The 27621-nt window shown below is 43.9% G+C and overlaps 2 protein-coding genes across 4 annotated transcripts in view; one reads left to right on the forward strand and one right to left on the reverse strand.

The window, feature by feature from the left end:
* Nucleotides 1–14816, forward strand: part of Igf2bp3 (insulin like growth factor 2 mRNA binding protein 3) — a 145110-nt gene extending 130294 nt beyond the window's left edge. Inside the window, exons 11-15 of the mRNA XM_038318613.1 lie at nt 5307–5423; nt 8330–8404; nt 11742–11873; nt 12336–12449; nt 12753–14816. Of these exons, the coding sequence (XP_038174541.1) occupies nt 5307–5423; nt 8330–8404; nt 11742–11873; nt 12336–12449; nt 12753–12851 (537 nt within the window). The 3' untranslated portion in view covers nt 12852–14816. The remainder of the gene's footprint in view (nt 1–5306; nt 5424–8329; nt 8405–11741; nt 11874–12335; nt 12450–12752) is intronic.
* Nucleotides 11411–27612, reverse strand: Malsu1 (mitochondrial assembly of ribosomal large subunit 1). Of its 3 annotated transcripts, XM_038318614.1 has the most exons (5): nt 27352–27612; nt 25830–26008; nt 17197–17278; nt 15377–15556; nt 11411–11735 (listed from the first exon to the last, which is right to left on the reverse strand). In XM_038318614.1, exons 1-5 carry the CDS (start codon nt 27587–27589, stop codon nt 11683–11685), a joined length of 732 nt encoding a protein of 243 aa, XP_038174542.1. In that variant the 5' UTR covers nt 27590–27612; the 3' UTR covers nt 11411–11682. The 3 variants fall into 3 exon arrangements, with proteins under 3 accessions (XP_038174542.1, XP_038174544.1, XP_038174543.1); XM_038318616.1 differs by lacking the exon at nt 15377–15556; XM_038318615.2 differs by lacking the exon at nt 11411–11735 and having other exon boundaries at nt 15090–15556.
* Nucleotides 27613–27621: the final 9 nt, after the last annotated feature.

A 27621-nucleotide genomic window follows, 5' to 3' on the forward strand; every position in this document is an offset into this window, starting at 1 on the left:
CTGCCTCTGCCTCCCGAGTGCTGGGATTAAAGGCGTGCGCCACCACCGCCCGGCCAAAAATATCATTTTTAAAGAGCAATAGGGCAATTTACCAAAGCCTTACCAGCTTCTTTACTTTTTTTTTTTTTTTTTTGAGTCAAGGTAGAACTAACGTTGTTGCCAAGGATGACCATGAACTCCTGGTCCCCAGTGTCCTCCTCTGAAGCATGGGTCACAGGTGTGTAGGATCGTGTCTAGTTATCTGGACTCAGGCCTGTGCACATGCTAAGCAGGTTATTCTACCCACTGAGCCACACTTCTAACCTCCACATTCTCTTGTCTGATCTTTTATTTATTTATGTTACGTATGAGTGCTCTCTGTGCGTGCCTGCCAGAAGAGGAGGCATCAGGTCCTATTATAGAGGTTGTAAAGTGGTGAGCCACTATGTGGGTGCTGGGAATTGAACTCAGGACCTCTGGATGAGCAACCAGTGCTCTTAACTACTGAGCCATCTCTCCAGCCCGTTCCTTTTGTTTTTACCTTGCTGAGAGTGTGCTGTTGTGGGCCTGTGGTGTTATTTTTAAAAACTGGGTGTGAGCTGAGGGTTCTCAGGTATGTGCTCTGGGAATGGTTACATTCTGCCACATTCAGCTGACCACACTTGTGATGAGAAGCTTTCTGTCCCTAGCTGGGGAGGTCACTCAGTGGGACAGCTCTTTACTGTGCAGAGCTCTGGGTTTGATGCCCAGTCCCAAAAGAAAAAAATCTTGCTATTAGCAACTATCTCAGAAAATTTCAATTACTTATTAAAGTCATCTTAATCTTTGATATCCTGTGGGGTAAGAGTGAATTTATGCTTTCACTTGAAATGCATATTGCTCACTAAGAGGAGGAGTTTCAGCGTGTTTGTGTATACATACACACATGTTGGTGTGTGTGTGTGCATGTGTGAGTTGTGCACATTCATCAGTGTGCATGTGGAGGCCAGAGATCGATAACCATGCATCTTCTTCCTCTGTTGCTGTTGCCTTGTTTTTAGTTGTTATCTTTTTCTCTGAGTCTGTGTGCAGTGTTGTGTTTGTGTTTATATCTTTGTGTGTGTCTGAGTATGTGTGTAGTATTTGTTTTTATGTCTTATTCTATGTTGTGTGAGTCTGTGTATGGTGTGTTTGTGAGTCTGTATGGTGTGTGTGTGTACACATACAGGCATGCACATGTGCATAGCATGTGTATCACAGCATCTGGGGTCAGTCTTAGGCTTCCACCTCTTCTGAGACAGCTGCCTGTCTCAGAGATCATTGTTCTTGAATGGATAGCACTTTGAGCCATCTCTCTAGCTCTTCACCTTATTTTTTGAGTAAACTTCTCTCACTGAGTCTGGTGCTCATTGACTTGGCTGGGCTAGTGGCCGTGAGCTCCAGGGATCCACCTGTATAGAAGCATGCCATTGTGCTGGGTGTTTCCTTAAGTGCAGGGGATCCAAACTCAAGTTTGTAACTTTACTGACTTACTTAGCTTCACACATCTCCCCAGCCCTGAGAAAGTTATTGGCTGCCGTCACCACCACCAAGACATTTTATAGACTTTTAGAATTATCTTCGTTATGCAGATTTACTCATTTTTGCTTTATAACATGAGGAGAATGCTGTCTATTGATAACCTTCTTGCCTCTTTCCATTCCAGAACTCTGCCCACTCACCCTTCCGAAGTAGCCTTTCTCCTAGAACCTGTGAGGTTGATTTCTCCAAATGGCCAAAGTGCTGTATTTTCCAACATATTTCAGAAAGTCTCTAGTTCCTGCCTGACAGCTGGCTCACTCAGTACTTAATTTGCAAGCCCCTCATTTATAAATGACAGGAAATGCTCCTTTCAGAAATGCCCAAACAGTAGGGAAAGGAGAGTTGGCAGCCAGTGAGCCAGGCATGAGCTGGAGCTGTCTTAGCTGGCTGTGTTGGCTGCTTGCGGTTGGGTTGGCAGGAATAAACCTGTGGGCTCTTGTCTTTACACTTCTGATAGCTTCTTTACACTCTTCTCTGAAGCTGCCAAGATGACCATGAAGTGGCTAGCATCCTGGTATGATGGGGGCGAGGAAGATGGTCTCAGCAAAGGCACCCTCCATACGGCTGGGTTGATGGCCTGGTCTCAGTCAGATAGTTCCAGCATGGGTGCAGCAAACATTCCTAGGAAAATAAACTCTGCACCATGTGGAGCCTTGGTTTACTTCATATATATATATGCTTCAGTATTTTGTTTGGGTCATAGAGTTGAGTAAACTTGGTTCCAGTTCCAGACCCAAATCTACTTAAAAACAACCCCTCCCTCCCCCAAGCACCTATCCTTCACGCCAAAGGAAAACACTGGCATGCTGCCAGGTTCCTGAAGGCTGCTCTCTAGGCTGCCAGGCACGTCTCCACGCCTTTGTGATGCTGAGATTCTGTTCCCTGCAAAGTAAATACACTTAACCTCACTGTTTGCTGTTGCTTGTATCTTCTCGATAGCGGGTGATTAGGAATTATTCGCTGGCAGACTTGGCCAGTTACGCAAGCTTTCGGCCTCGCAGCTTTGTTCTTGTTATTTCAAGACACAGCACAGTGCTTGCCAAGAGTCCGAAGGAAGCTTTGCCATAGGCATCTGGCAGCAGTCCACTGGGAAGCAGCTTGCGTCCTGTTACTAGCCTTCACCCTCAAAGAGTGTGTTCAGGAAAGGGTCTCCTACGTGTTTAGGATCGTGAACTGAAACCCAAGGAATTTGTCAGAAGGAAGCGTTGTGCTGAGCGGGGTCTCAAATCTCAGAGGCTGATTAAAGCTGTAGGTAGAAGAGGCTTTTTTCTCCTATCTGCTTAGGTCTGCTATTCAAAATGAAACTGTGTGCTTATCTGGGACAGATCCTGAGAACATGGCTTCTCATGCTGAATTCCATATGAGAACACGCTGTACCAGACAGTCAAGTGGACAGATGTTTCCATGAGCTGCCTGTGTCTTCAGAGGAAAATTCCCTTGTGAAATAATTTATGGCCAGCAAGATGGCTGGTGGGAATGGAACTGGAGCCAGGGAGCTAGCTGGGTGGTGTTCAGAAACACCCTAACCTAGCTTCAGATGGCCAACGAGCCACTTCAGTTGCTGTCGCCAGCAGTGCATGCTGACTGACCATGGGGCGGTCCCCAGACTGCTGCTTTCAACTCCTCACAGGACTTTGAGACCATTGCAGACCCCACACAGGTCACACTTGCTGCTGCTGTACTGTGGGGTCATGGTCATTTCAGCTGTTTCCTAACAGTTCCTTTTCCAGAGCTGGGCTGGGGACTTCAAGAGACAGTTCTGTGAGATCTTCTTACCAAGTCATCTAGGTTTAAATTTCCTTCTGCAGATAGCTTCTTCCACCTCTGGAGATGTGACCCTATAGCATTTTCTTTTTTTTTTTTTTAAATATTTATTTATTTACTTATTATGTATACAATATTCTGTCTGTGTATGTCTGCAGGCCAGAAGAGGGCACCAGACCTCATTACAGATGGTTGTGAGCCACCATGTGGTTGCCGGGAATAGAACTCAGAACCTTTGGAAGAGCAGGCAATGCTCTTAACCACTGAGCCATCTCTCCAGCCCTATAGCATTTTCTTAAACTCAAATGCATACTCCGCTTTAGTGACGTATGTTTTCCTTCAGAATTTGTTGTTGTTGTGTGTGTGGTGCTCACAGAGGTCAACGGAGAGAGTGGACCTCTTGGAGCTGGAGTTACAGATGATTGTTAGCCATGTGGGCACTGGGTCTTGAACCTGGGTCCTCTGGAAGAGCAGCCAGTGCGCTTAACGGTTGAGCTGTGGCTCTAGCCCCCACTATATATATTTTTTTAATTTCCTAAGTGCAACAAGCTGCAGAAGAGTATTTTATCCTAATTACAGGTGGCAGAGGTGTCAGGCAGGGAACTGAGATGTTTAAGTAGGAAGAGGATGTGTCACATAATCTCAGCCCCAAGCAGCAGCTTCCTTAAGCTTGATCTTCCTCCTCATCGCAGCTTCTTGGACTCTGACATCTTCATGGCCCAACATAGCACCTGCAGCCCCTTTCCCAAGACGCTTTTGATGGCTGTCTTACTTAGGGTTTTAGTTGCTGTGAAGAGAGACCATGACCACAGCAGCTCTTAGAGAAGAAAACAGTTAATTGGGGCTGGTTCACAGGCTCAGAGGTTCAGGTCATTACCATCATGGTGGGAGCATGGTGGCGAGCAGGCGGACATGGTGCTGGAGAGGTAGCTGAGAGTTCTAAGTTTGGATTGGCAGGCAGCAGGAAGAGAAAGTGCTTGGCTTGGGCTTCTGAAACCTCAGAACCTACCCATAACGACACACTTTGTCCCACAAGACCACACCTTCTAATAGTGCTGCTCCCTGTGAGCCTTTGGGGGGCCATTTTCATTCAAACCACCACATTGGCTAATGTTAAAATCTTCCTGAACACACTTCCTGTTGTTAAAAAGTAAGCAGAGAATGAGGTGCGTGAGCAGGATGTAGCTCCATTAGAACTCCCACTCCACGCTGGTACTGCCCCTTGGAACAGCCCTGTGAGGAGGAACTCAGTCGCTGAGCTGTCTGAGCGACCATGTCCTTCAGCCTTGCTGTAATGACTGAGGAAGGAGCCTGGAGAGGGCACAGTGACCAGTGTGAGGCAGGGAGAGTGAAGGGTACAGATAAGTCCATTTGCGCATAGCCTTTCAGAACTTAGCTTTCAGAATGGTTTCTGATTGTATGTAAGATGCCAAGGGAAAGCCTGGGAGGAAGTAGCTACAGTGTAGAAAGATAATGGTATTTGGTATGGTTTGTACATATGGAGAAGTTTTTCCCTTAGAGTTCTTTACTCTCTGTGTTTATGAAATGAAAACCTGGGGCTGGGGATTTAGCTCAGTAGAATACTTGCCCAGCAAGCACAAGGCCTTGGATTTGGTCTTTAGCTCTGGAAAGGCAGGCAGGCAGGGTAGGCTAGCTTGTCTGCCTAAAGTCTGGAGCTTGTATCCTTTGCTGCTGTCTTAGTTTGTGATGTGCAATCTGAAGCCACCTTGGATCTAGGCTCTATGATCTAAATACATAATAGAAAGAAGGCAAAGCATCTATAATTTGGTGAGGTTTTGAAATTTAGGAAACCCTTGTAGACAAAAGTGAGATTTTTAGACCAGTGTGACTTGGTAGGTGAACCCTGGTTGACTCACTGTGGATTCCCAATGACCTTCCTAGTATTCCTGCTGGGACAAGAAGGTGCTCATCCCAAAGGTGAGGGTGCCAGTGATTTATTTATAGCAAATAAGCATTCATGCCTTGACTTTCTTCTCTTACAGCAGTCGGAAACGGAGACTGTGCACCTGTTTATTCCCGCTCTGTCAGTTGGCGCCATCATTGGCAAGCAGGGCCAACACATCAAACAGCTTTCTCGTTTTGCAGGAGCTTCGATTAAGGTACTGTTCTGAAACCATGGCTCTTCTGATTATATAAGAAAGTGAAAGTGGCGGGCTGAATTCAGGTTAGATAACCATAGGACAGGAACCCTACAACCGTGGTTTAACTGTGGTTAGATGGTCTCTCTCTAGAAAGATCAGTCTGTGGAGAAGCAAAATTGCACAATATCTCCATACCTCTGAGATCTTGACTTACAACTTCCTCTGGCTCATCTCCACAGTAGTGCTCTTAAAAGCCACATCTGTTACCCGGCCTTTGAGGACAGGAAGATGTAGTGAAGTCTTTCTTTAAGGGAGTTGCCTGTGGTTGCTATGGAATATTTTTGCCTATATTACATTCTCAGAACTTGGCCAGGCAAAGCTGAAGGGGCAGCAAGGAAATGGAGTTTCGTGTTGTCAGCTAAGCATTTATTATGTAGATGTGGGACCACTAGTGTCTATCATAAGAAATCATTGTGTGCTCTGCAGGGTCTGCATTTCTCTGTGCATGAGTACATGTATATGCGTATATACGTGCAGGCCACAGGTTAATGTCTACTGTCTCCTCAGTCACACCTATCTTATTTTATGGGTAAGGTGCCAGTGACCAGCTTACTAACTCAGTGGGCTGCCTGGCCAGTGAGTTTTCAGGAATCCTCCTGTCCCTGTCTTTGCAGCTTGGGATTGTTTTTATGGGTGCTGGGGACCCAAACGTCCTTTCAACTGAGCCGTGTCCCCAACCTTGGGTTGTTGCTTTAAGATGAAGGTTGCTATGTTGTAGGAAGGCTGCTTGTTCATTTCCCGGCTGCCCAGACTCCCAAAATAATCACAAAGAAACCATAATAATTAAATCACTTCTTGGTCTATTAGCTTTAGCTTCTTATTGGCTAGCTCTTACATATTAATTTAACCAATTTTTACTAATCTATGTATCGCCACATAGCAGTGGCTTTCAGACAGAGTTTTGGCATGTCTGTCTCTGGTGGCGGCTCCATGGCTTCTCTCTGTCTCTGCCTTCTGCTATAGGCTCAAAGCAGTTTCTTTATTAACTGACAGTATTCACAGCATACAGAGGGGAATCCCACATCACCTCCCCTTTTCTGTTTAAATAAAAAGGAAGATTTTGACTTTAACGTAATAAATTTACATATAACAAAACAGGTATCAAGCAAGAATTACAGTTAGACTATTTGTATCTACTTTATCTTTTATCATAACTAAGGAAAACTATAACTATATATTTTCAACTCCATCAAAAACTCCAGAAGGATATAATATTACTTAAGTAAACAGGAAGTGCATTGTAAGCAACTTCTAAAACTCTAAAATTGACAGAGACAGCTCGCTGCCTGGACAGTCACCCAGTGTTCTGTACCGTTGGAGCACCCATCTTCAGCCGACAGGCACTCAGTATCTGGCAGACTTTTCCATGAAGCAGGAAATTTCAAAGACAGTTCTGCCTATGTTGGCAGTTTGTTAGTCACTTTCTTCTATGTCCTGAATAATGTCTGGCAGACTCTTTGATGAAGTAGGAATCCTGAAGGATCATCTCACCTTTAGGCAAGTTCATCAGTCATTTCTCTGTGGGACCTACATGTGCAGTTCACACAGCATACCATCAAGCAGTCCAGTCAAGAGCAGTTTCTTGCTCAAATGGCTAACTCCATGAGGAGCCTCTTCGATGCCCATTCTCCTCTTGAAGTAGATTGGTGCTGCCAGGAGCAAATGTGTCATGAAAAGTCTTAAGTTCTTAAAACATTTTAAATGCCATATTCTGAAGGTCTCTGAAAGATTTAAAGAACACCCATCTAACTGAAATGTCTCTATATATCTAAAAAACCTAACAAACATGACTACAAGCTTGACTATTATGAATGACTATCTATTAACCTATATTTCTTAATTATACATGACATTTTTAAATGAACTGCACAATCACAATGCCTTAATCAAGAGCAGAAATATACATAAATAGATCAAGATCCACACCAAATGTGTAGCAATTGTCAGGTCTCTCAGTTGAATCTGGAATTTATCAGTAAGGCTATTTTGCTCCCTGGTTTGATCTGGAGAACCTGTCATTGACTCCGTCCTGGAATTACAGGTGGGGATCCACACCACCGTCCTTACCACTATACAACACAAGCATCTCCTCAGTCCAGATTTCTTTAAACTCCTTGCGGGGATACTAAATCCTTCCTTGGGCTCTAGGCATGCTGGCTCCTCCCCCTAACATTTTCACTGTTTCCCCAGCCTGAGCTTTTGTGATTTCGTACACTCCATGAAAACAGAAGTCTGAGTTTACCAGGATCCTGCTCAGTTAATATTAAAACAGTATACCTTAAGCAATCTATAGTTTCCCCCTCCCCTCATTTAAGTTTGAGAGGCACAGCTGCCTAAATACCATTGCCTTTTCCTCTGAAAGCTAAGGAGATGCCATGGATGTAGTGGCCTCACAACTTAGGAGTCCAGAGCTCTTATCATGTTACCACACTTCAAGTATGTGTAGTTGCTGCCAGAAGCCAAGCAGTGGACACAGCCAGCTCTCTCAAGGCTGTTAATTCTACAGTTATGAGTCAGGTTCCTTCATGGCCTCAGCCTTCAGTGCTCCCTCTGAAAAGTGATCATTCTTCAGCTAGATGTGGTGTGGGTTGGCTCAGTGATGGTCCATGCAGTTTACATTAGAGTCGGGCACCTTGTAAGTACTCAATAAATAGTCATTAGAGTCAGGCACCTTGTAAGTACTCAATAAATAGTGTGCTCTATCTGACTGGCCCATATTAATCACAGCCTCTCCATAATTCCTTTCCAGAAGGCATTTAATTCCACAGCTCAGTCAGTCATGTGCAGATGTCAAGCTGGTTGGCCTAAGGTTTGTCAGTGACACCAGAAAGTATCATAACTGGCTGGTGATGGGTCTGTTACAGATCGCTCCAGCCGAAGCACCGGATGCTAAAGTGAGGATGGTGATTATCACTGGACCACCAGAAGCTCAGTTCAAGGTATGTGCAGTGGAGGGTACGGGTAACCAGAGGGAGCAAGATGGCTGCTGCTTCAGTGGAAATTCTAAAGAGCAGAGTGGAGCCATGCCACAATTAGGTCATAAACATAAGCCAAGAGCCTGTGTGGTGTTGGTTTCCTGTCACCACTGACATGATGAAATCTTTTTTTTTAAAAAAAAAAAAAAAACTTTATTTAATTTTATGTATGAGTACTCCGCATGTACACTTGCGTGTCAGATGAGGGTATCAGATCCTGTTGTAGATGGTCATGAGCCACCATGTGGGTGCTGGGAATTGAACTCAGGACCTCTGGAAGAGCAGCCGGTGCTCTTAACCGCTGCGCCGTCTCTCCAGCCCCCGGACATGATGAAATCTTAACACTGACACACACACCTGCCTGCTAATGACCCTTGTAAACCTGTCCTCAATGTCTCCTTCTGATTGGAGATGCTCTAACCTTCACAGTGGCCCCTTTTCTCTTACCCTTCACTGTTCTAGGATTTTAGTTACAAAGGCTGGACCTAGCAATGGCACGTGACCTGGCTTGAACTGCTGCATGTTTATTGGTACCTGGGGTCTTTGGAGCTGAAAAATCTCCTTGTGTTTCTGTGGTGGTGGAGACAGCATGACAGCTAGACCCTCATTTCAAATCCTAGTTTTAGCCATGTGTGACCTTAAACAAGTAACCGCTGGGCGGTGGTGGCACACGCCACCCACACTCCCAGCACTCGGGAGGCAGAGGCAGGCGGATCTCTGTGAGTTCAGCCTGGTCTACAAGAGCTAGTTCCAGGACAGGCTCCAAAGCTACAGAGAAACCTTGTCTCGAAAAAACCAAAACCAAACAAACAAACAAACAAACAAAACAAGTTACGGTTCTCCCCAGTTCCTCTATAGAATGGACAGAAGTACTTCTATCCTAGCTATAAGGTATAAGCAACATATACAGTGCTTAGAATAGTGTCTGAAATACTAGCACTCTCACATGCTGTGCCTGGTGATGGCCAACTCTGAGCCAGTCAGTGAAGCCACTACAGCCACAGGTGCCTTCATTCCGGTGGCTAGTGTGGGACATCTTGTCTCAAGCAACTGCTGAATTCAACACCTACATCTTATTTTTTTAAAGTTAGGTTTGTTTGTTGTTTATGGGAGGAGCATATACCTCATGGCATGCATGTAAAGGTCAGAGGACAACTTGTGTGGGTCCTGGGGATTGAACTAGGCTGTTGGGCTCAGTGGCAAGTACTTCACCTGCTGAGCCACCTCAGCAGCCCAACCCCTGTATCTCGGTCCTGTGTCCACTGACAGCATTCACTGTCAGCCTCAGTCTCTGCTATCTCTGTCCACACACCATTACACTGCCAAAGTTCACTTCACCATCCCTAGCTGGGAAGGAAACTACTAACCCAGAGTCTTGCTATGCAAGTGCTCTGCCTTGACCTATGCCCCAGACCTTCTTTCTTGTTTTGTTTTAGCCATCAATTAAAGAATTGAGTCACTGAAAATCCAGAGCTGCTTTCACATCTTTTGCAGAGAGAATAGCGCACACAAATGCTTTGATATGTTGAATAGCCACTGCCGAGGCATCAAGGTGAATCTGCCCCTCCCAGCAGCCGCATGGTCCATCAGTTCATGCCATGCATTAGAAATGTTATAAACTGGGCTGGAGAGATGGCTCAGTGGTTAAGAGCATTGCCTGCTCTTCCAAAGGTCCTGAGTTCAATTCCCAGCAACCACATGGTGGCTCACAACCATCTGTAATGAGGTCTGGCTCCCTCTCTGGCCTTCAGGCATACACACAGACAAAATATTGTATACATAATAAATAAATATTTTAAAAAAGAAATGTTATAAACTGGGCCATGAGTGTGGCAGCGCATGTGAAAAACCACAGATCTGATACTCATCACATATGCATACACATATGGTACAGACACGCAGACAAACCACTCTTACACCTAAGATAAATTTTTTATAGATTTTATTCATTTTTATGTATGAAGGTGTTTTACCTGCAAGTAAGTCTGTGTATCAGGTACATGTCCATAGAGACCAGGAAAGGGCATCAGATCCCTGGAACTGTGGGTGCTGGGAATTGAACCTGAGTCCTCTGGAAGAGCACCCAGTTCCCTTAACTGCTATTTCTCCAGCCCCAAAAATTAAAAAAAAAGAATGAAATGGAGAATGGAGGTGAATTTTGTCTTTTCTCTAATCCCCTCAAATGAGCTTAGTGTCTCTGTATCTATGAACACATGGCTATTTGGGCTGTTATGGTTTATCTTAATGAACTTGGCCTAACTTCCCAACTTAGACTTCTTTCTCCTTTGAAATCTATGAAAACAAATTAATGTTTACACAAGAGGTTCCTTACATACAGCATCTAGTTGTACACAGTACATAGGGCATGTTAGTGGAGTACCAGAAATGTGCATTAACTTGATTTCTGCAGGAAGGGAGGAAGAGGAAGATAGGCTCTCACTCTGTAGCCCAGGCTGGCCTCAGATAGCAGCAATCTCCTCTTCAGCCTATCAAGTGCAGGAACCACACACCAAACCTGTCGTGCCCAGCCTTTTAGCCTCCATAAAGCTGAAGTCCCCTGAATAAGAGAGCTGTTTTGGCTGGTGTCCTGTTTAGACAGGGCTTGGCTCCTTTTGGACCTGGCGTCCCTGGCTGTGTAGTTCTTTCCTAGTTTCTTTTGCTCAAGAAAAATGCAATGTTTCTTACTGCCAGAGGAGAGGCTTTAAGAGTGGGAACGGCCATTTCCCATAAAGTCATTTTTAATTAGTCCTGCTACTAATTGCCTTTATTTATTTTATTTTTTTTTAATTTTTTTTTTTTTTTTTTTTTTTTTTTTTTTTTGGTTTTTCGAGACAGGGTTTCTCTGTGGTTTTGGAGCCTGTCCTGGAACTAGCTCTTGTAGACCAGGCTGGCCTCGAACTCACAGAGATCCGCCTGCCTCTGCCTCCCGAGTGCTGGGATTAAAGGCGTGCACCACCACCGCCCCGGCTCTAACTGCCTTTATTGTCAGCAGAATATGGCTTATTCTTTGTTTTGGTGTGCAGAGTGGGTCTCTCGGTGACACTGGTACAAAGGCATCATTGTACTTTGCTCCCTGGTGCGTCTTCCTCCTGTCAGTAACTCATTTGCCTTGCCTGTGAAGCACAGATCTGTCACCCCTCTCTGGGGCTCCTCGCGCTGTCTCTTACACTGTTGTCAGTCTTCATCCCAGATGTACCGCTGCAGTGGTGTGTATTCCAGGCTCATTTGAGCTGTCTTCAAAGTTAACCGGCCTTTCCTTTCAAGCATGAATGACACTGATAGACTGTATTGTCATCTGTAGGCTCAGGGAAGAATTTACGGAAAAATTAAAGAAGAAAACTTCGTTAGTCCTAAAGAAGAGGTGAAACTTGAAGCACACATCAGAGTGCCATCCTTTGCTGCTGGCAGAGTTATTGGAAAAGGAGGCAAAACGGCAAGTACCTCCGCAGGAGCTGCACCATGCTGGAGGAGCTGCAGGGACCCAGCGCCTCCCTGGAGCTTAGGCTACTTTATACAAAGTAGGGCCATGTTGGCCAGGGTTTGGAGAAGTTCCCTTGTGACTGTAGCCTGCTAGTGAGACTTCTGCATATTTCAGACCAGGGACTTGTAAGGGGCATCCAGCATTATCTGACACATATAACCTGGACTTTTTCTTCAATAAACCAAAGGAGACAGCTGAAATTTTACAGATCTCACACTACAAAAAGTAGTTTGCAGTAATTCTCAATGAAGTTATTTCTAGAGCTCTACCTTTGAAGTAACAGAACAAAGCAGAGCAGAACTGGGGTTAAAGTGGGAGCTGCAGCTCAGAGAACTATTAGGGATGAAATGAACTCTGTAGTTGGCAAAAATTAATTGCTTGGAAATAGGCTTTGAATGCTTTTATCTGTTTTAGGTGAACGAACTCCAGAATTTATCAAGTGCTGAAGTTGTTGTCCCCCGTGACCAGACACCTGACGAGAATAACCAAGTTGTTGTCAAAATAACTGGCCACTTCTATGCTTGCCAGGCAAGTTGCTTCTAAAATGGCAGGTTCTTAAGCTGTATATGGACCTCTTGGATGCTTAGGGTTCAAGGTATTAGGTGGGGGTGCCAAAGTATGCTATTCCTGCTGTAACCCACGTAGCTTTGGACTTCTAGGGTTCAGAGGTCCCCACACCTCAGCTTCTGCCCCCATGCACCCTAGTGCCTGGCTGTGCTTGGCAGATCTAGTTGTCCTTTCAGCCAGCACACTGATAAGTATTTCAACTTGATGCTTTGAACTAGAGTAACTCTGGACTCCGCAGGTTCTATGACATCTGTCTCTTTGTAGGTTGCCCAGAGGAAAATTCAGGAAATTCTGAACCAGGTGAAGCAGCAGCAGCAGCAAAAGGCCCTACAGAGTGGACCCCCTCAGTCAAGGCGGAAGTAAGGGCTCAGGAGACAGCCACCACAGAGGCAGATGTCAAACCAAAGACAGATTTGCTTAACCAACAGACGGGTCTGACCCATCCAGAATCACATGCACGAGTATTTCCCTAGCCCGTTGTTTCTGAGGACCAGGCAACTTGAACTCCTGTCTCTGTGAGAATGTATATTTTATGCTCTCTGAAATATATGACACCCAGCTTTAAAAAAAAAAAAAGAAAAGAAAAAAAAGGTAGGGAAAGAACTCCACACTTCCCTTGTGATATCAAAGTATAACAGATGTGCTAATTTTCACATCCTCCATAATGCCAGAAATTGGCATAAATGGTACATTCATTAAATTCATCAAATAAATTAGAAAAAATAGATCGTTCCTAAGTCCAGTTGTTGAAATTGGACGGCAGTAGAATCGCCACAGGAACATGCTGTGAAGCCACTAGAGTACAAGTGTTGTTTCCTGTTCTCTAACACTAACGCGGACAACCCAAGGGAAGTGCCAACCGCTCCTGCGGGGTATTAGACGTGCATTTTTACTCAACTACCTCAGGTATTCAGTAATGCAGTTAAAAGCAAAATTATTCCTTTTTTGAAAATTTTATATACTTTATAAAGAAACTCCAACCATTTTTTAAAAAAAATAAAAATTTAACAGTTATCAGGTGATAGGCAAATAATTGAGAAAGAAATTTTACGTCTGGCTGATGACAATAAAGGTGGAAAATTAATTTTGCATTTTTTGAGCCTTTTGACAGTAGTTGGAAAGACAAGGAGCAGTGCCTACTCTCGGAGAGCAGCGGTACCATGTATCCCTTGTTTGTAGTTGGGAGGGTCGATGGCACTCACAGCAGGGCGGTGGCGGGTTTCGGGAGGGCTAGTGTAAAGAGCTTCAGAAGACTTGTTTTGTTTGGCTATGTGCGTGAATGCCTAAGTGCTTTGTCACAGTGCTACCGATGAAGCGTATCACTGCAGAAGTGCAGAATTTAAACACAATCAGCTTGCGAACAAACTTGATCAAGCGATACTGTGAGCAGACACCAAAAGAATGGCTTTGTGGAGACCAGGGGGAGTCAGAGGCATGACGGTGAAGGCAACAAAAAGCGATCTCCTTGTGCCTGGCGCTGTCGTGGGCCTAGACTATTTGGAAGTAAGACCACCGAAACTATTACACGGGATGCGACAGGGTCTGTCTGCCCTGCTCGCCTAGCAGCAAACGGTTTTGGGAAAAGGACTGCTGAAACACCTGACTGTTGAAACAAGCCCTTTGCCCTCCCCTCACTTGGTGGCAAAGCCCTGTGTGTGGAGACTTGTGGGCAGTACTCAAGGCCATGCTGCTCTCTGAATGCTTTTGTTACTTTGCTCATAATGTGGTTACAGCCATACCACACTGGCCTTGAGGGCATTATGTAACCCTTCAAAAAATCATTTGCCTCATTTGTATTTTAGATTAACTTCTATATGCTTTCAAGTTTCTCTGAACTTCAGCATTATTTAGACATTATGAAAATAAGTTGATGTCCAACGTTTTCATAAAACCAGCTTATTTTGTAGTTTTAACAAAAAAATGCCCCCTTTTTTACAATTGAATTCATATAGCATTCATATTTTTTTTTTCATATGATGGATTTAAACTACTTTAAAAAAGTGTGTCCCGTCCCCCGTTTGGATTTTAGGGGAGATGTGTTTAAGGCCAGAACTCTTCCTCAATATGTGGTTTTTCCAGTATCTGTTTGTTTTTAAAACTGAGAGGTGCTCCATTTGTATCTGCTGGTCTGCCTCACTTCCGCCACGTCTCAGGTCTGGCCTTCTAGCGCGGCAAACCGTGCTTCACTTTCACTTGGGCGTGGCTAGTCTGGAGTGCTGAGAGGAATCTATAACTGAGTTTTGTGTTCGCCATATATGGATCACTCCTCATCTACAATGTGCCCCAGATGCAGCTTTGTTTTCCAGGTACCTTGATGCAGAATAAAGTTTTCATCATAAGCCACAGCTTTTTGTAGTGTTTTCAGTTGAGTGCTCCTGAATTTGTTCCCACAGTATGCATCTTACACTAGGCAATAACCTACCGATAAGTTTTTTTTTTTTTTTTTAGTTCTGGTACATTAAGATGAACTTAGATTATCCTATTTAATGTGAAGTAATAACTAAAGATTTGCATAATTTTTCCTAATAATCTAAATATTCTACTTTCTCCTGCCATCTGGAGTGTTCTGGAAGAGTTATACAGATATTCTTTTCAATAAGATTGACATTTAAACAAATTTAATAATCTGAGCAGAGAACTTGAGTTAATATTGGGGATCAGTGCCAGTAATTCTGATATGATCTCAAAAGTAAAGGCAGTATGCTGAAAACTGGGACTGCATTCCTGGTTCTTGGTCTGTGAGCTAATTTATCTAGTCTCTGCACAGCCGCCATCAGCATGAGTGTCCAAGAGGTAGACATAACTTGTAGTGGCTGAGCAGACAGGGCTAGGACCTGCACTTGCAGATGGCTCACGTCTAAGGGATGAAAGGCATTGCTTTTATTCACATTTGAACTCCACTGGAGTCAGGGATGAGGCGTCATCTTCTAGTCCAAGAATGAAGTCTTCAGGTAACGTCTCAGCTTCTATCTGAGCTAACTGATCATCAAAAGAACGTAGAGTCCATAATTTCTCTAATTCATAGGTTTCTCTGGTTTCTGGAAGCATCAAATGGATCACCATACTGCCTATCAGGAACAGATAAAAATTCCATTGAAAAAGATTCATTTGCTTATGTTTTTATCAATGCATCTGCCCCTCAACTCAGACTTCTGGGCAAATGGTAGACCCCTTCCTGTAAAGTGATGCTGTGCCTTTGTTAGCACATCTGCCATTTAGCATGGAAGTGAGGTCAACATGGAGCGTCAGTGACCGCTGTTAACCTTCCCAGAGAATGTAAGTTGATCTGTCGGTTTCCTCTGGTCATACCCTCAACAACTGTCTCCCAGGTTCTACTTCTCTGCACATCTTGTGAGCAAAGGTTTCGAAGACAAAAGTTCTATAAGATTGGGCTCGCCTCGCCGGGCGGTGGTGGCGCACGCCTTTAATCCCAGCACTCGGGAGGCAGAAGCAGATGGATCTCTGTGAGTTCGAGACCAGCCTGGTCTACAAGAGCTAGTTCCAGGACAGGCTCCAAAGCCACAGAGAAACTCTGTCTCGGAAAAAAAAAAAAACAAAAACAAAAAAAAAACAAAAAAAAAAACAAGATTGGGCTCGCCTCCAGGAGAAAGGACAGCTCTGCTTCAGTGTCTACAGACATCTTTGATTGTCCTAACTGGAGAGAGGGGAGTGGGTATTGCTAATTAGCATCCTGTTCTGCAGTACTCAGGCAACACCGCAAAGTGGGCCTGCTTCCTACATAAAAGACTCTCGATGTACATGTTATCTGGCCACACAAAGTTTGATACTGATTACTGCCATTGCTGCAAGAAACACACTGCTTTTTCAGAATGTTCCTGTCTTCATGAAATTAGAAAGAGAGCTTGTGAGTTGACCCAAGCTATAGACATCTGGGAGAAGGGAACCTCAATTGAGAAAAAGCCTCAAAAAGACTGGGCTATAAGCAGGCAAGCCAACAGGGCATTTAATTAGTGATTGATGTGGGGGGTGCCATCTCTGGGCTGGTGGTCCTGGATTCTATAAGAAAGCAGGCTAGCTGGGCAGTGGTGGTGCTTGCCTCCAGCACTTAGGAGGCAGAGGCAAGCAGATCTTTGTGAGGGAGGCCAGCCTGATCTACAGAGCTAGTTCCAGGTCAGGCTTCAAAGCTACTCAGAGAAACCTCGTCTTGAAAAATAAAAAAAGTTTAAAAAAAAAAAGAAGAAAGAAAGGCTCAGCAAGCAGCACTCCTCCATGGCCTCTGCATAAGCTCCTGCCTCTAGGTTCAATTACCAACTGTTATATGGAAGTGTGAATGAGACAAATCCTTTTTTCCCCAAGTTGCTTTTGGTCATGGTTCACCACAGCACTAGTGACCCTAACTATGACAGCTTATAAACAGGCTAAAATCTCCTGGCCCGAGTGAGCATACAGCTATTGTTTTCCTTTAGTAGCACATATCTGGCTGGGAGGTGTTTTGAAACTGGCATATTAATATACTTGTTACTTATCTCTGTAGCTCTTGCATATCCAGAGTATATCCATAGTACTTTAGTTAGGCAAAGCTTTCACGTGTGAATAACACCCTGAGCTATAATTAAATCAAATTTTTATTACTTGAAACATTTCAAAAATCTTAATGCATATACCAATTTTATTTCTATCCTTTTGCAGTTGAAAATAAGGTTTAAATAATGGGTATTTATCTATAAGCTGCACAACAGTGACTTACCAAAATCCACACACAGCCAGTCATCAGTGTCCTTCCCTTCAATTTTGACATACGGGTCACTTCTACATTTCAGGTGTTTATACTGAAAGACAAAAGCAGGCCATACATTTAAGGGAGAGTCCTCTGTGTCTACTTAGGACTCAGTGAGTTTTCTTAGACTGAATTTGGGGACCAGCTAATTGACTTCTCACAGCTATCACAGACAATTATGATTGCCCCATGATTCATAATTCAGAGAAAATTATTTTCTCCTTAAACCCTCTCCTTGGTTATATGTCTCTGGACTCCAATTGCCCAGGTTCTTCCAAGAAGGCCACCTCACTCATCCTCCAAGTGCTTTGCACTCTAGTTCACACGTGCCCACACCTCCCCTGGGAAGCAGACACCACTCTCCTGTTTAAGGCTAGGTCTCAGTGCTGACTTCACGCAAGCTCAGGATACACCACAAAGCATCTAGTTTATGGTAGTCCCTAAAGAACTACTAAGGACTGTCAGTGCTTGCCTGTAAGGTAATACCAACAGAGAAGTGTTACAAGGAGACACGGGCATTAGGACAAGGGCACTGAGACAGGTCTGCATGCTCTCTCTTAGCAAGCCCTTTCCTCACCAAGCCATCTTCCCAGTGCTCTCCACTTTATACAGGGTCTTGCTTTGTATCCCCAGCTGGCTCAGAATCAAAATCCACAGCTCCCATATAGAAGGCAGAATAAGCAGGGCAGTGGTGGCGCACACCTTTAGTCTAAGCATTGCTTAGAGGGAACTTGGAAATCCTGAAATACTGCACTGAAATCCTGACTGCAGCTCAACAGCCAAACATAAATTATAAAGAACAAGGAAATGAAAATGCATACCATCCAAACACATGACAAGGATGTCCACTTAGACTGGAAGTTCTAGCCAGAACAATTAAATAAAAAAGGCATTCAAATTGGGGGTAAAATAATTTCAAAATTAACAAAATAGGAATAAGCGTGGCAATGGAGGAAAAGGCTTGTGCACTGCAAACCATAAAGCGCTGCTAAAATAAAGGTGCTGATAAATGGAGAGATGCCCATGTTGTGGATTGGTAAGATTCTATTGCTATGGTAAACACCATGACCAGCGCAACTTAGAGAAAGAGCTTACTTTTGCTTCTGGTTCCTCAGCCGAAATAGCTGGGGAGAAATAGTGGCAGGTGGTGGGGTGGGAAACTGAGATCACATCTCTAACCACAAACACAAAGCAAGAGGGTGAACTGGAAGTGGGATGGCACTATGAACTCCACACTCCAGTGGCATACTTTATCCAGCAAAACTGCATCTCCCATAACCTTCCCAAGTGGTACCACCATCTGGGGACCAGGTGTTCAACTATCTGAGTCAATAAGAGACATTTTTCATTCAAACCATTATATATCCCAATACTTCTCAAAGCAACCTCTAGACTCAATGTGATCCCCTTAAAAATCCAAGAATGTATTTTTTAAAATTTTTTAAGAGCTGTTTTTTTTTTAAATATTTATTCATTTATTATGTATACAACATTCTGTCTGTGTGTATGCCTGCAGGTCAGAAGAGGGCACCAGACCTCATTGCAGATGGTTGTGAGCCACCATGTGGTTGCTGGGAATTGAAATCAGGACTTTTGGAAGAGCAGGCAATGCTCTTAACCGCTGAGCCATCTCTCCAGCCCCAAGAATGTATTTTAAAGAGAAGAATCCACCATCACATGGAGATGGGATCTCTGGGAACACTAAACAGTTAATATAGTCAATGGTCTTACACACTCAGATTTTAAACCCTCCTACCTTCCTACGAGGGCTAGAGGTGAGACAGAAAGAGTGGTAAGGTGACTAAAACCTTGAATTCATCCCCAGAACAAAAAACACCACTACCCCAAAATTTAGTACAAAACTAACTGGTCAGGAGAGTATAGTGCTGGCATATAGTTAGAAACAGACCAAACACAGAAATATCATGGTCAAATGATATCAAGGGCCGAGACCATTCAGTGGGAAAATGGGGACGGTCTGAAAAAACAACGCTGAGGAAATCTGACATCTACGTAGAAAACTCTAAAAATTCACTCAAAATGGGTTAAAATACCTAACCATAAAACTTGAAACTAAAACTCTGGAAAGAAAGGGGAGCAACTGTTCATGAGAACTAAATCCTTCTGAACTAGGGGTATATATAGTTCAGTGGTAGGATGCTCGAGACCCTGGGTTTCACCCGAGCAGAAGACTTTGGTTCCAGAGGTATTCAAGGTCACTGTGGGTGCCCTGCCCCCCCCCCCCAGGGTTTCCCTGTAGTTTTTGAGTCTGTCCTAGAACTAGCTCTTGTAGACCAGGCTGGCCTTGAACTCAGAGATCCGCCTGCCTCTGCCTCCCGAGTGCTGGGATTAAAGGCGTGCATCACCACAGGCCAAGATAAGGGCTTCTGATTTCTAAGACTGTAGGGGTCACTGCAGAATCCTGAGTATGTAGCTATGTTTCCAGAGGTTATTTTGAACCTGAGGCCATAACTCCTAGGTAGTAGACAGACTTCGTTGTGTCTGAAGTTTGGTATCCTTCCTCTAGCAATTCACACTCCACCTGGTTGCCTTCATACATGGTGTGCAGCCTACCTTTGGTGGTCCTGGCACATGCCCAAGACAAGATGGCCTCAGCAACTCAATTTGGCAATTAACACCAAGTTTCACTAGTCCATAGAGCTGCAGTTCAGGCACACAGTCTCAACCTTTAACACAATTCACATTGTACTGGCGCCACCATAAAATTACCGTCATTGCTTTTTCATAACTAATTTTGGTACTGTTATGAATCACAAATGTCTGTTTGCCAATGGTCTTAGGCGACCCCTGTGAAAGAGACATTTGACCCTCAAAGGGGTCACAATCGACGGGTTAAGAACTGCTCCTCTAGCCGGGCGGTGGTGGCGCACGCCTTTAATCCCAGCACTCGGGAGGCAGAGGCAGGCGGATCTCTGAGTTCGAGGCCAGCCTGGTCTACAAGAGCTAGTTCCAGGACAGGCTCTAGAAACTACAGGGAAACCGTGTCTCGAAAAAACAAACAAAACAAAACAAAACAAAAAAACTGCTCCTCTAGGAAGAGTTTCAGAAAACAAAGTATTTGACAGGCTCAGAAGGGTGTCAGAACAAATCCACTCTGACATGCACAGAATATGACACCATTGCCTGTCCCAACCCACTGACTCCCATAGAGAATCCAAAACTAGAGAGAGCCCAAATGCCTGAGAAAGAATTCAGCTTTATTTTTTGTAAGAATTAATGCTCATATAAAAATTCAAACAAAGAAATGCACAGATTAAGGAAATCTAGTCAAGACTTTCACAAGGCAGTCTCCAAAGTGATTGTAACAGTTACTAAATTGAAGGCAGAAGTCTAAATGTGGAGAAAAATTCAGCAAGAAGATTGAAACATTGAAAAAAACAATCAAATATTTGAATGCCAGGTGGTGGTGGTGCATGCCTTTAATCCCACCACTCGAAAGGCAGAGGCAGGCGGATCTCTGAATTCAAGTCCAGCCTGGTCTACAGATCGAATTCTAGGACAGGCAGGGCTACCCAGAGGAGAAAAAAAAAGATTTAAAATGAAGGAGATGGTTAATCAATAAAAAACACAAGCCTGGCCATCATTAACAGACAAGGCCATGCATAAAAAAGTTAATTCTATTGACTAAACGGGCTCCAACCAAGAAAAGCAAGGTTAGTTCAACATACCACCAAAAAATAATTAAATGCAGTATGTCATATAAATAAAATGAAGGAAAAAAACTACATAATCTTTCAATTGGTGCTGGAAAGGTTCAGCATGCCTTCATGATAAAAGTACTGGAGACTTTAGGAACAGAACATACCTCACAATAATCAAGGCTACTGCATAACAAACTGATGGCCAGCATTATGTTAAATGGAGACACAGTATTTCTTCTAAAATCAGGATCAAGACAAGGATGCTCACTCATTCCTCTCTCGATAGTACTATAAGTCTTAGCTGTAGCGATTAGGTAAGAAAAAGACATAAAATAGGACTAAGCCTGGGCATGGTGTCTTATGTCCTAATCTCAGTACTTGGGAGGCAGAGTCAGCCTGGTCTACAGAATAAGTCCCAGAACACCAAAAAACTCTGCCTTCAAAAACCAAGAAAAAAGAAAAAAAAACAAAAAAACAAAAAACAAGTCAAACTATCTCAATCTGCAGAAAAAAAACTGGGTGTGATGGCATGGGTCTTTAATCCCAGCACTCAGGAGGCAGAAAGAGATGGATCTCTGAGTTCCAGGCCAGCCAGTGTTACACAGTCGAGACCTTGGCAGGCCAACTGCTATTAGCAAATGACATGACTCTACATAAAAGACCCTAATAGAGAACTCTTGAGCCCAACAAGAACTTCAAGCTGCAGAACAGTCAATCTGGATACATATATCTTTAGTTATCTTCATAGATATCAACAATGTACTTTCAGAGAAAGCAATTGTGTGTATATATAAAGATATTTATATATCTTTAATTACCTTCATATATACCAACAATGTACTTTCAGAGAAAGCAATTGTGTGTATATATAAAGATAAATATTTATATATCTTTAATTACCTTCATATATACCAACAATGTACTTTCAGAAAAAGCAATTGGGAAAAATACCCCATTAAAAATAACTAAGCCAGATGCCTGTAATCCCAGCTCTCGGGAGGCAGAGACAGGTGGATCTCTGTGAGTTTGAGGATGGCCTGGTTTACAGAGCAAGTGCCAGGACAGCCAGGAGTACACAGAGAAACCCTGTCTCAAAAACAAAACAAAACTTCAAAAAAATTAAATATTTAGGGATTTATCCAGCCAAAGAAGAGAAAGAGCCCTACAACAGAAGCTTCAGGACACTGGAAAAGAAAAATCACAGAAGATACAAAGAAAAGACATTCCCTGCTCTTGAAATTGACAGTGTGAAAACAGCTTTACTGCCTGAATTAATTTACTGACTGAATGCAACCCCTACCAAAATTCCAGTGTAATATTTCACAGGATTTTTTGTTTTGTTTTACTTTGCTTTGCTTTGTTTGGTTTGGGTTTTCGAGACAGGGCTTCTCTGTAGCTTTGGAGCCTGTCCTGGAACTAGCTCTGTAGACCAGGTTGAACTCACAGAGATCCGCCTGCCTCTGCCTCCCAAGTGCTGGGATTAAAGGTGTGCGCCACCACTGCCTGGCTTATATTTCACAGGTTTAAGAAAAAAAAAGTTATGTGGGACAAAAAAAAAAAAAAAAACAATGAATAGCCAAAACAATCCTAAGGATTAAGAACAATGCTGACCTCAGATTATAGCACAGTTACTGTGATAAAGACAGCTGTCAGGTATAAAAAGACACACATAGGGCTTAGAGAGTTGGCCCTAGAGTTAAGAGTATGTACTGCTTTTGAAGGGACCCGGGTTCAGTTCCCAGCACCCACACAGTAGCTCACAACCATCACTAACCCCAGTTCCAGGAGATCAAATACCATCATCTGCCTTCTAAGGGTACCAGACACACAAGTGGTGTACATACAAACATACAAGCAAACTCATACACATAAACATTTACAAGTCTAATAAAATTATATTAAATAGATTTGTAGACCAACGGGATGGTAGAGGACCCAGAAATAAAACTGTGTGGTGCCTACTTAATTTTAAAGGAGATTAAGAACAGATTGGGGGAGAGGAAAGCTGATTCAGCTGATTCAGACATCTACCCATGGAAGAATTAGATTAGATATTTTCTACCTTATACAAAACTCAACCGAACTCATGGATCCAAGGCCTTCATCTAAAACATGAAACATTGAAACTTTTAAAAGAAAACAGGAAATACTCTCAAGACAATGGGGTAGGCAAGAATTTCTTAATGGAACATCAGTATAGCACAGGAACAAGCCTCAAGTATTAAGAGATTGGGGTACATGGAAATAAAAGACTGAGTCAGGTTAATTTCATTATGTGATGTTTATATTCACAAGATCTTGATAATCAGTTTTAATTTTAAAGAAGTTAAAAACAGAATGATGATATGATCCAAATATTACACCTCTAGGTACACACCCAAAATAATTAAAACCAAGGACGTGACTAGACAGGTTCTATGCCCACATTTAAAGTAGTAATCACAACGGTCAAAAGCTGGGCACAACCTAAGTGTGTACCACTGCATGAATGGATAACCAAGAAGGCGCACACAAACACACACACACATAACTCTGCCTTTGAAAGAAAAGAAGTGGGCTGGGGTGTAACTCCAAGGCAGAATGCTAGGGCTTAAAGGTCCCTGGCTCAGTTCCATTGCTGATCAAGGAAAAACAAATACAAAATCTGGCACATGTTACAACAAAAGTGAACACTGACAACACGATCTGAGTGATAAAACTGGTCACAAAAGGCCAAATGCTATGGGATTCTACCCATACTAGTCAAACTCCCAGAGACAAGGTAGAGAGGTAGTTACACAAGAACAGACAACAGGGAGTTATCATCTAATGGGCACATTTCAGTTCTTGCCAGGCATAGAGGCGCACGCCTTTAATCCCAGCACTCAGGAGGTAGAGGCAGGTGAATCTCTGCTGTGAGTTCAAGCCTGGTCTACAGAGTGAGTTCTAGGACAGCCAAAGATACACAGAGAAACCCTGTCAAACAAAAAACCTCAGTTCTCAGCCAGGCGGTGGTAGTGCACACCCTTAGTCCCAGCACTAAAGGAAGGTAGAGGCAAGCAGATCTCTATGAGTTGGAGGTCAGCCTGGTCTACAGAGCAAGTTCTAGGACAGCCGGGGCTGTTACACAGAGAAACCCTGTCTCAAAAAATCAAATACAAACAAACAAACAAAGAATTTCAGTTCTGCATGATGAAGATAGTTCTGGAAAGGGGGGATAGTGGTGATGACTGCACATCAATGTCTAAAGTCACTGAGCTATACACACACACACACACACACACACAGAGCAAGCAAAACTTACTTTTACTTGCTGAGGCAGTTTCTTGTGTAGCACAGCTGGTCTCCAAAGACCTTACACAGATTTTCTTTGCTCCACTTCCCAAGTACTAAACAAAACTTTCTTGACCTTGCATTTCTTGCCATTCTCATATAAACATTTTGTAAAAGTAATTTGTATGTCTTTACTCTTCTGCAGCTTCTCTGAAAAACCTCCCATTTTTTAAACCCACAAACCTTACAGTCTTAGTAACTTCTCACCCCTCCCCCTGTTGCATCTGAGAGACTCTGCCTTACAACTCTCTCCATTTACTTCCTAAGAATCTTCCTCCACATGATGGCTGGTGGTATCACACACCCACTGTGGAACAATCCTTTTGTACCTTATGAACATGTATTCCGTTCATTGGCTAATGAAGAGCTGACTGGCCTATAGCTGGGCAGGAGGAGATTAGGTGGAAAAACCAGACTAAGGATGCTGGGAGGAAGAGGGTGGAGTCTGGAGTCTTCAGGAAGAGGCAGAGGGAACAGGAAATGAATGTGCCATGCTAATAAAGGTACAGCGACATGGCAGAGCATAATAAGGAATATGGAATAATTTAAATTGTAAGAGCTAGTTAGTAATAAGCTTGAGCTATTGGCCAAGCATTTATAATTAATATAGCCTCAATGTGTTTTATTTGAGAGAAGCCAGGACAAGAAAAATCCACCAGCACACACCTTTAATCCCAGCACTCGGAAGGCAGAGGCAGGCAGATCTCTGTGAGTTCGAGGTCAGCCTGGTCTACAAAACCTAGTTACAGGACAGGATCCAAAATTACAGAGAAACCCTGTCTCAAAAAACCAAAAGATAAGAATTTAAAAATTAAAAAAAAATAAGATAAAAATTAAAAGCAGTTGCTGCTCTAGCAGAGGATATGTTTGGCAACCACATTTGGTGGCTCATGCATATACTCACACAGAGGCATACACATCCATAATTTAAAGTATTTGTTTGTTGGTTTTTGGAGACAGGGTTTCTCTGAGAATTCCTGACTGTCCTGGAACTCACTCCTGGAACCTGGCTGGCTTCAAACTCAGAGATCCGTTTCTCTCTGCCTCCTGAGTGCTGGGATTAAATGTGTGGGGTCAACCACACCTGGTTAATTTAAAATGATTGTGAGGAGAGTCAGCTCAAAGGTTGACAGCACTTGGGCTCAATTCGAACAGCTACATGGTAACTCAAGACTTTCTTAACTCCAGTTCTAGCAGATCACACTTTCTTCTGACCTCTGTGGGCACTATGCATACACATAAAATATTTAAACTTTTAAATAAATTTTAAAAATCTTTCAATGGCCACTTGTGGCTCAAGGCTATGATACTGGCACTGATCTAGACCTCTGACATATACTGTCTTCTGGCTTCTATCAGGGGGTTAATTATTCCTATCACAAAAGACAAAAATTAGAAATACCTGGCCTCAAAAGAGCTAAATACTTGTTCCCAAGCCTTTCACTATGAAAAACCATAAAATGACTCTTGAAAATTCTGAGATCTGGGCTCTGGGCTCTGTGAGAAAATTCTGAGATCTGGGCTCTCTGTAGCCTTTCATAGAGGTTTATCCCAAGTGTTATCCAACCCTAATGTACAAACGATATTCTCTAGGTCACAACAAAATCAAAACAAAAGACAGCATCCTACCATCTTCACAATGTAGTAGGCCATAGCGTGTAAGTGCCGGCTGGAAGTCCCACTACCAATTACAAAGTAGTCTGTGTATTTCATTTCTGGAGGAACCTTGATCACACAAATGTCTCTTGCATTTTCTTGCCTCAGAAGTGAAACCAGCATATCGATGTCAAACTTGGAGCCAATGTGATCTGAAAAGTAGAAGTGCTTGTGTCAGATGGCCAAGGAAAAGACAGACCTACAGGTACCCAGAGAAGCAGACTGACACAGACACCCCCTGGAGGGGCGCTGCTCCTCCAAGCGGCTGTTTATACCCAGAATGCTTTGGTAAACACCAGGCAGGAGGATTCCAAGTTTAAGACTAGCCTGAGCAACTCAATGAGACAATGTCTAAAAAAAATTTAAAAAGCAAAAACAAATACACAAACTAAAAAGCCTGAGCTGAGAATGTGGTTCAGTAAAGGAATGCCTGCCCAGCGTGTACAAGGCCCTGGGGTCCAATCCCCAATACCATCTGCACTCAAAACCCAACCAACCAACCGAAACTCAGCTCAAAACTGGACCTGGGCCGCAGTTTCATAAAGCACAGCTCAGCTTTTCTAGGCAGACACTGAATACACCCATTGCTGTTAACCAACTGCAAGCAGTAGCAAATGCCCTTCTATCCCTTAGTACTGAAATGAGCAGCGTCCAGCAAAAGGTCGAGCAGCAGCGCGCCCTGGGGGGCGGAGGGAAGATGAGCAAATTCCGGGGCATGTTAGATCGAATCACAGCTACAAAAGGTTACTGAACTGTAATTGTGAGGGAGGTGGGTTCTCAAGCAGTATCTGGTCCACAGCCTTCCGAGTAAGAAGAAACACGGCCGCCTGGACCAGTGCTGCCGAGACCAGTAACGGCGTAAGGGGGTCTCGTTTTGAAACATCATGTTTTTCTTACTAAGCAATCTGGGTTAACAACTGTTAACCTGGTGGGTTTTTTTTTTCTTTTTGTTAGAGATTTAGACACTTGTTCTAAAAACGAATACTGGAGTGTATAAATCTGTAATATTTCTAAGTTCATAGCTGACTCCAAGGGACCTGAAAGTCCATCAAAGGCTCACTCTCACATTCTAGCATCTCTCAGATAGTATTTTTACTGGTGTTATTGACCTTCTCTCGTGCTTCTAAAACAGCTGGCAGTAACTGGGCCCCCAACTCCTCTTAGTTCTTATATTGGCCGGAGCTCCAGGCTGCTCGGACTGTTTACGTTCAACTCTCTCAAAAATCCATTCCCTACAACCCTGGGTAGATCCCGAGGCGGAGTGAGGACCCTGGGGCTGTGATGCCAAGGGCCGGGTGAGAGCAGCTGAGGTTTTGAAGACCGCAAGTCTCCTGGCCTCCCAGGCTCTTCGTTATGCAAGAGGAAAGTTGGCGCCAGCCACCTCTCAGTCCCTTCTAGCTCTGCCTAAGTTCTGCGACTCAGCCCCGAAGCGCACAGAAAAGCCCAGGGCCGCCCGGGGCAGGCCGGGCCACTAGCTGTCCTCCTGCCCTCGTACCTGCGGCTCCCGGCTGCGGCCGAGCCTCGCCGTCGGGCCGCTCCTGCGGCTGAGGTCCACGGTGCAGGCCGCGCGCCGGGCTCGGTGTCGGGCCGGCCGCCGGCCCCGCCGAAAGCCATCGCTCTGCCAGCCGAGGAAGCCGGGGAACCGAAGACAACGCGGGGCCCGCTCGCTGCGAGACCACCGTGCGCCACAGCAGCGGCCACAGCCGCCGCGCAGGCGACCAGCCGGGACTCATGGCTGTCGCGGCGACTTCTCTGGGGGCAGGGC

This window comes from Arvicola amphibius, chromosome 2 (genome assembly GCF_903992535.2).
Source record: "Arvicola amphibius chromosome 2, mArvAmp1.2, whole genome shotgun sequence".
Lineage (NCBI taxonomy): Eukaryota > Metazoa > Chordata > Mammalia > Rodentia > Cricetidae > Arvicola > Arvicola amphibius.

What these genes read in the sequence shown, in the direction of transcription:
- Malsu1 (XM_038318614.1), bottom strand. Translation starts at nt 27,589, where the DNA reads ATGAGTCCCGGCTGGTCGCCTGCGCGGCGGCTGTGGCCGCTGCTGTGG. An exon ending in GCCGCAGCCGGGAGCCGCAG is followed by an intron (nt 26,009 to 27,351) that starts GTACGAGGGCAG and finishes TCTACTTTTCAG; the next exon opens with ATCACATTGGCTCCAAGTTT. An exon ending in GACTCCAGTGGAGTTCAAAT is followed by an intron (nt 11,736 to 15,376) that starts GTGAATAAAAGC and finishes CTGAGCCTACAG; the next exon opens with ATGACAATACAGTCTATCAG.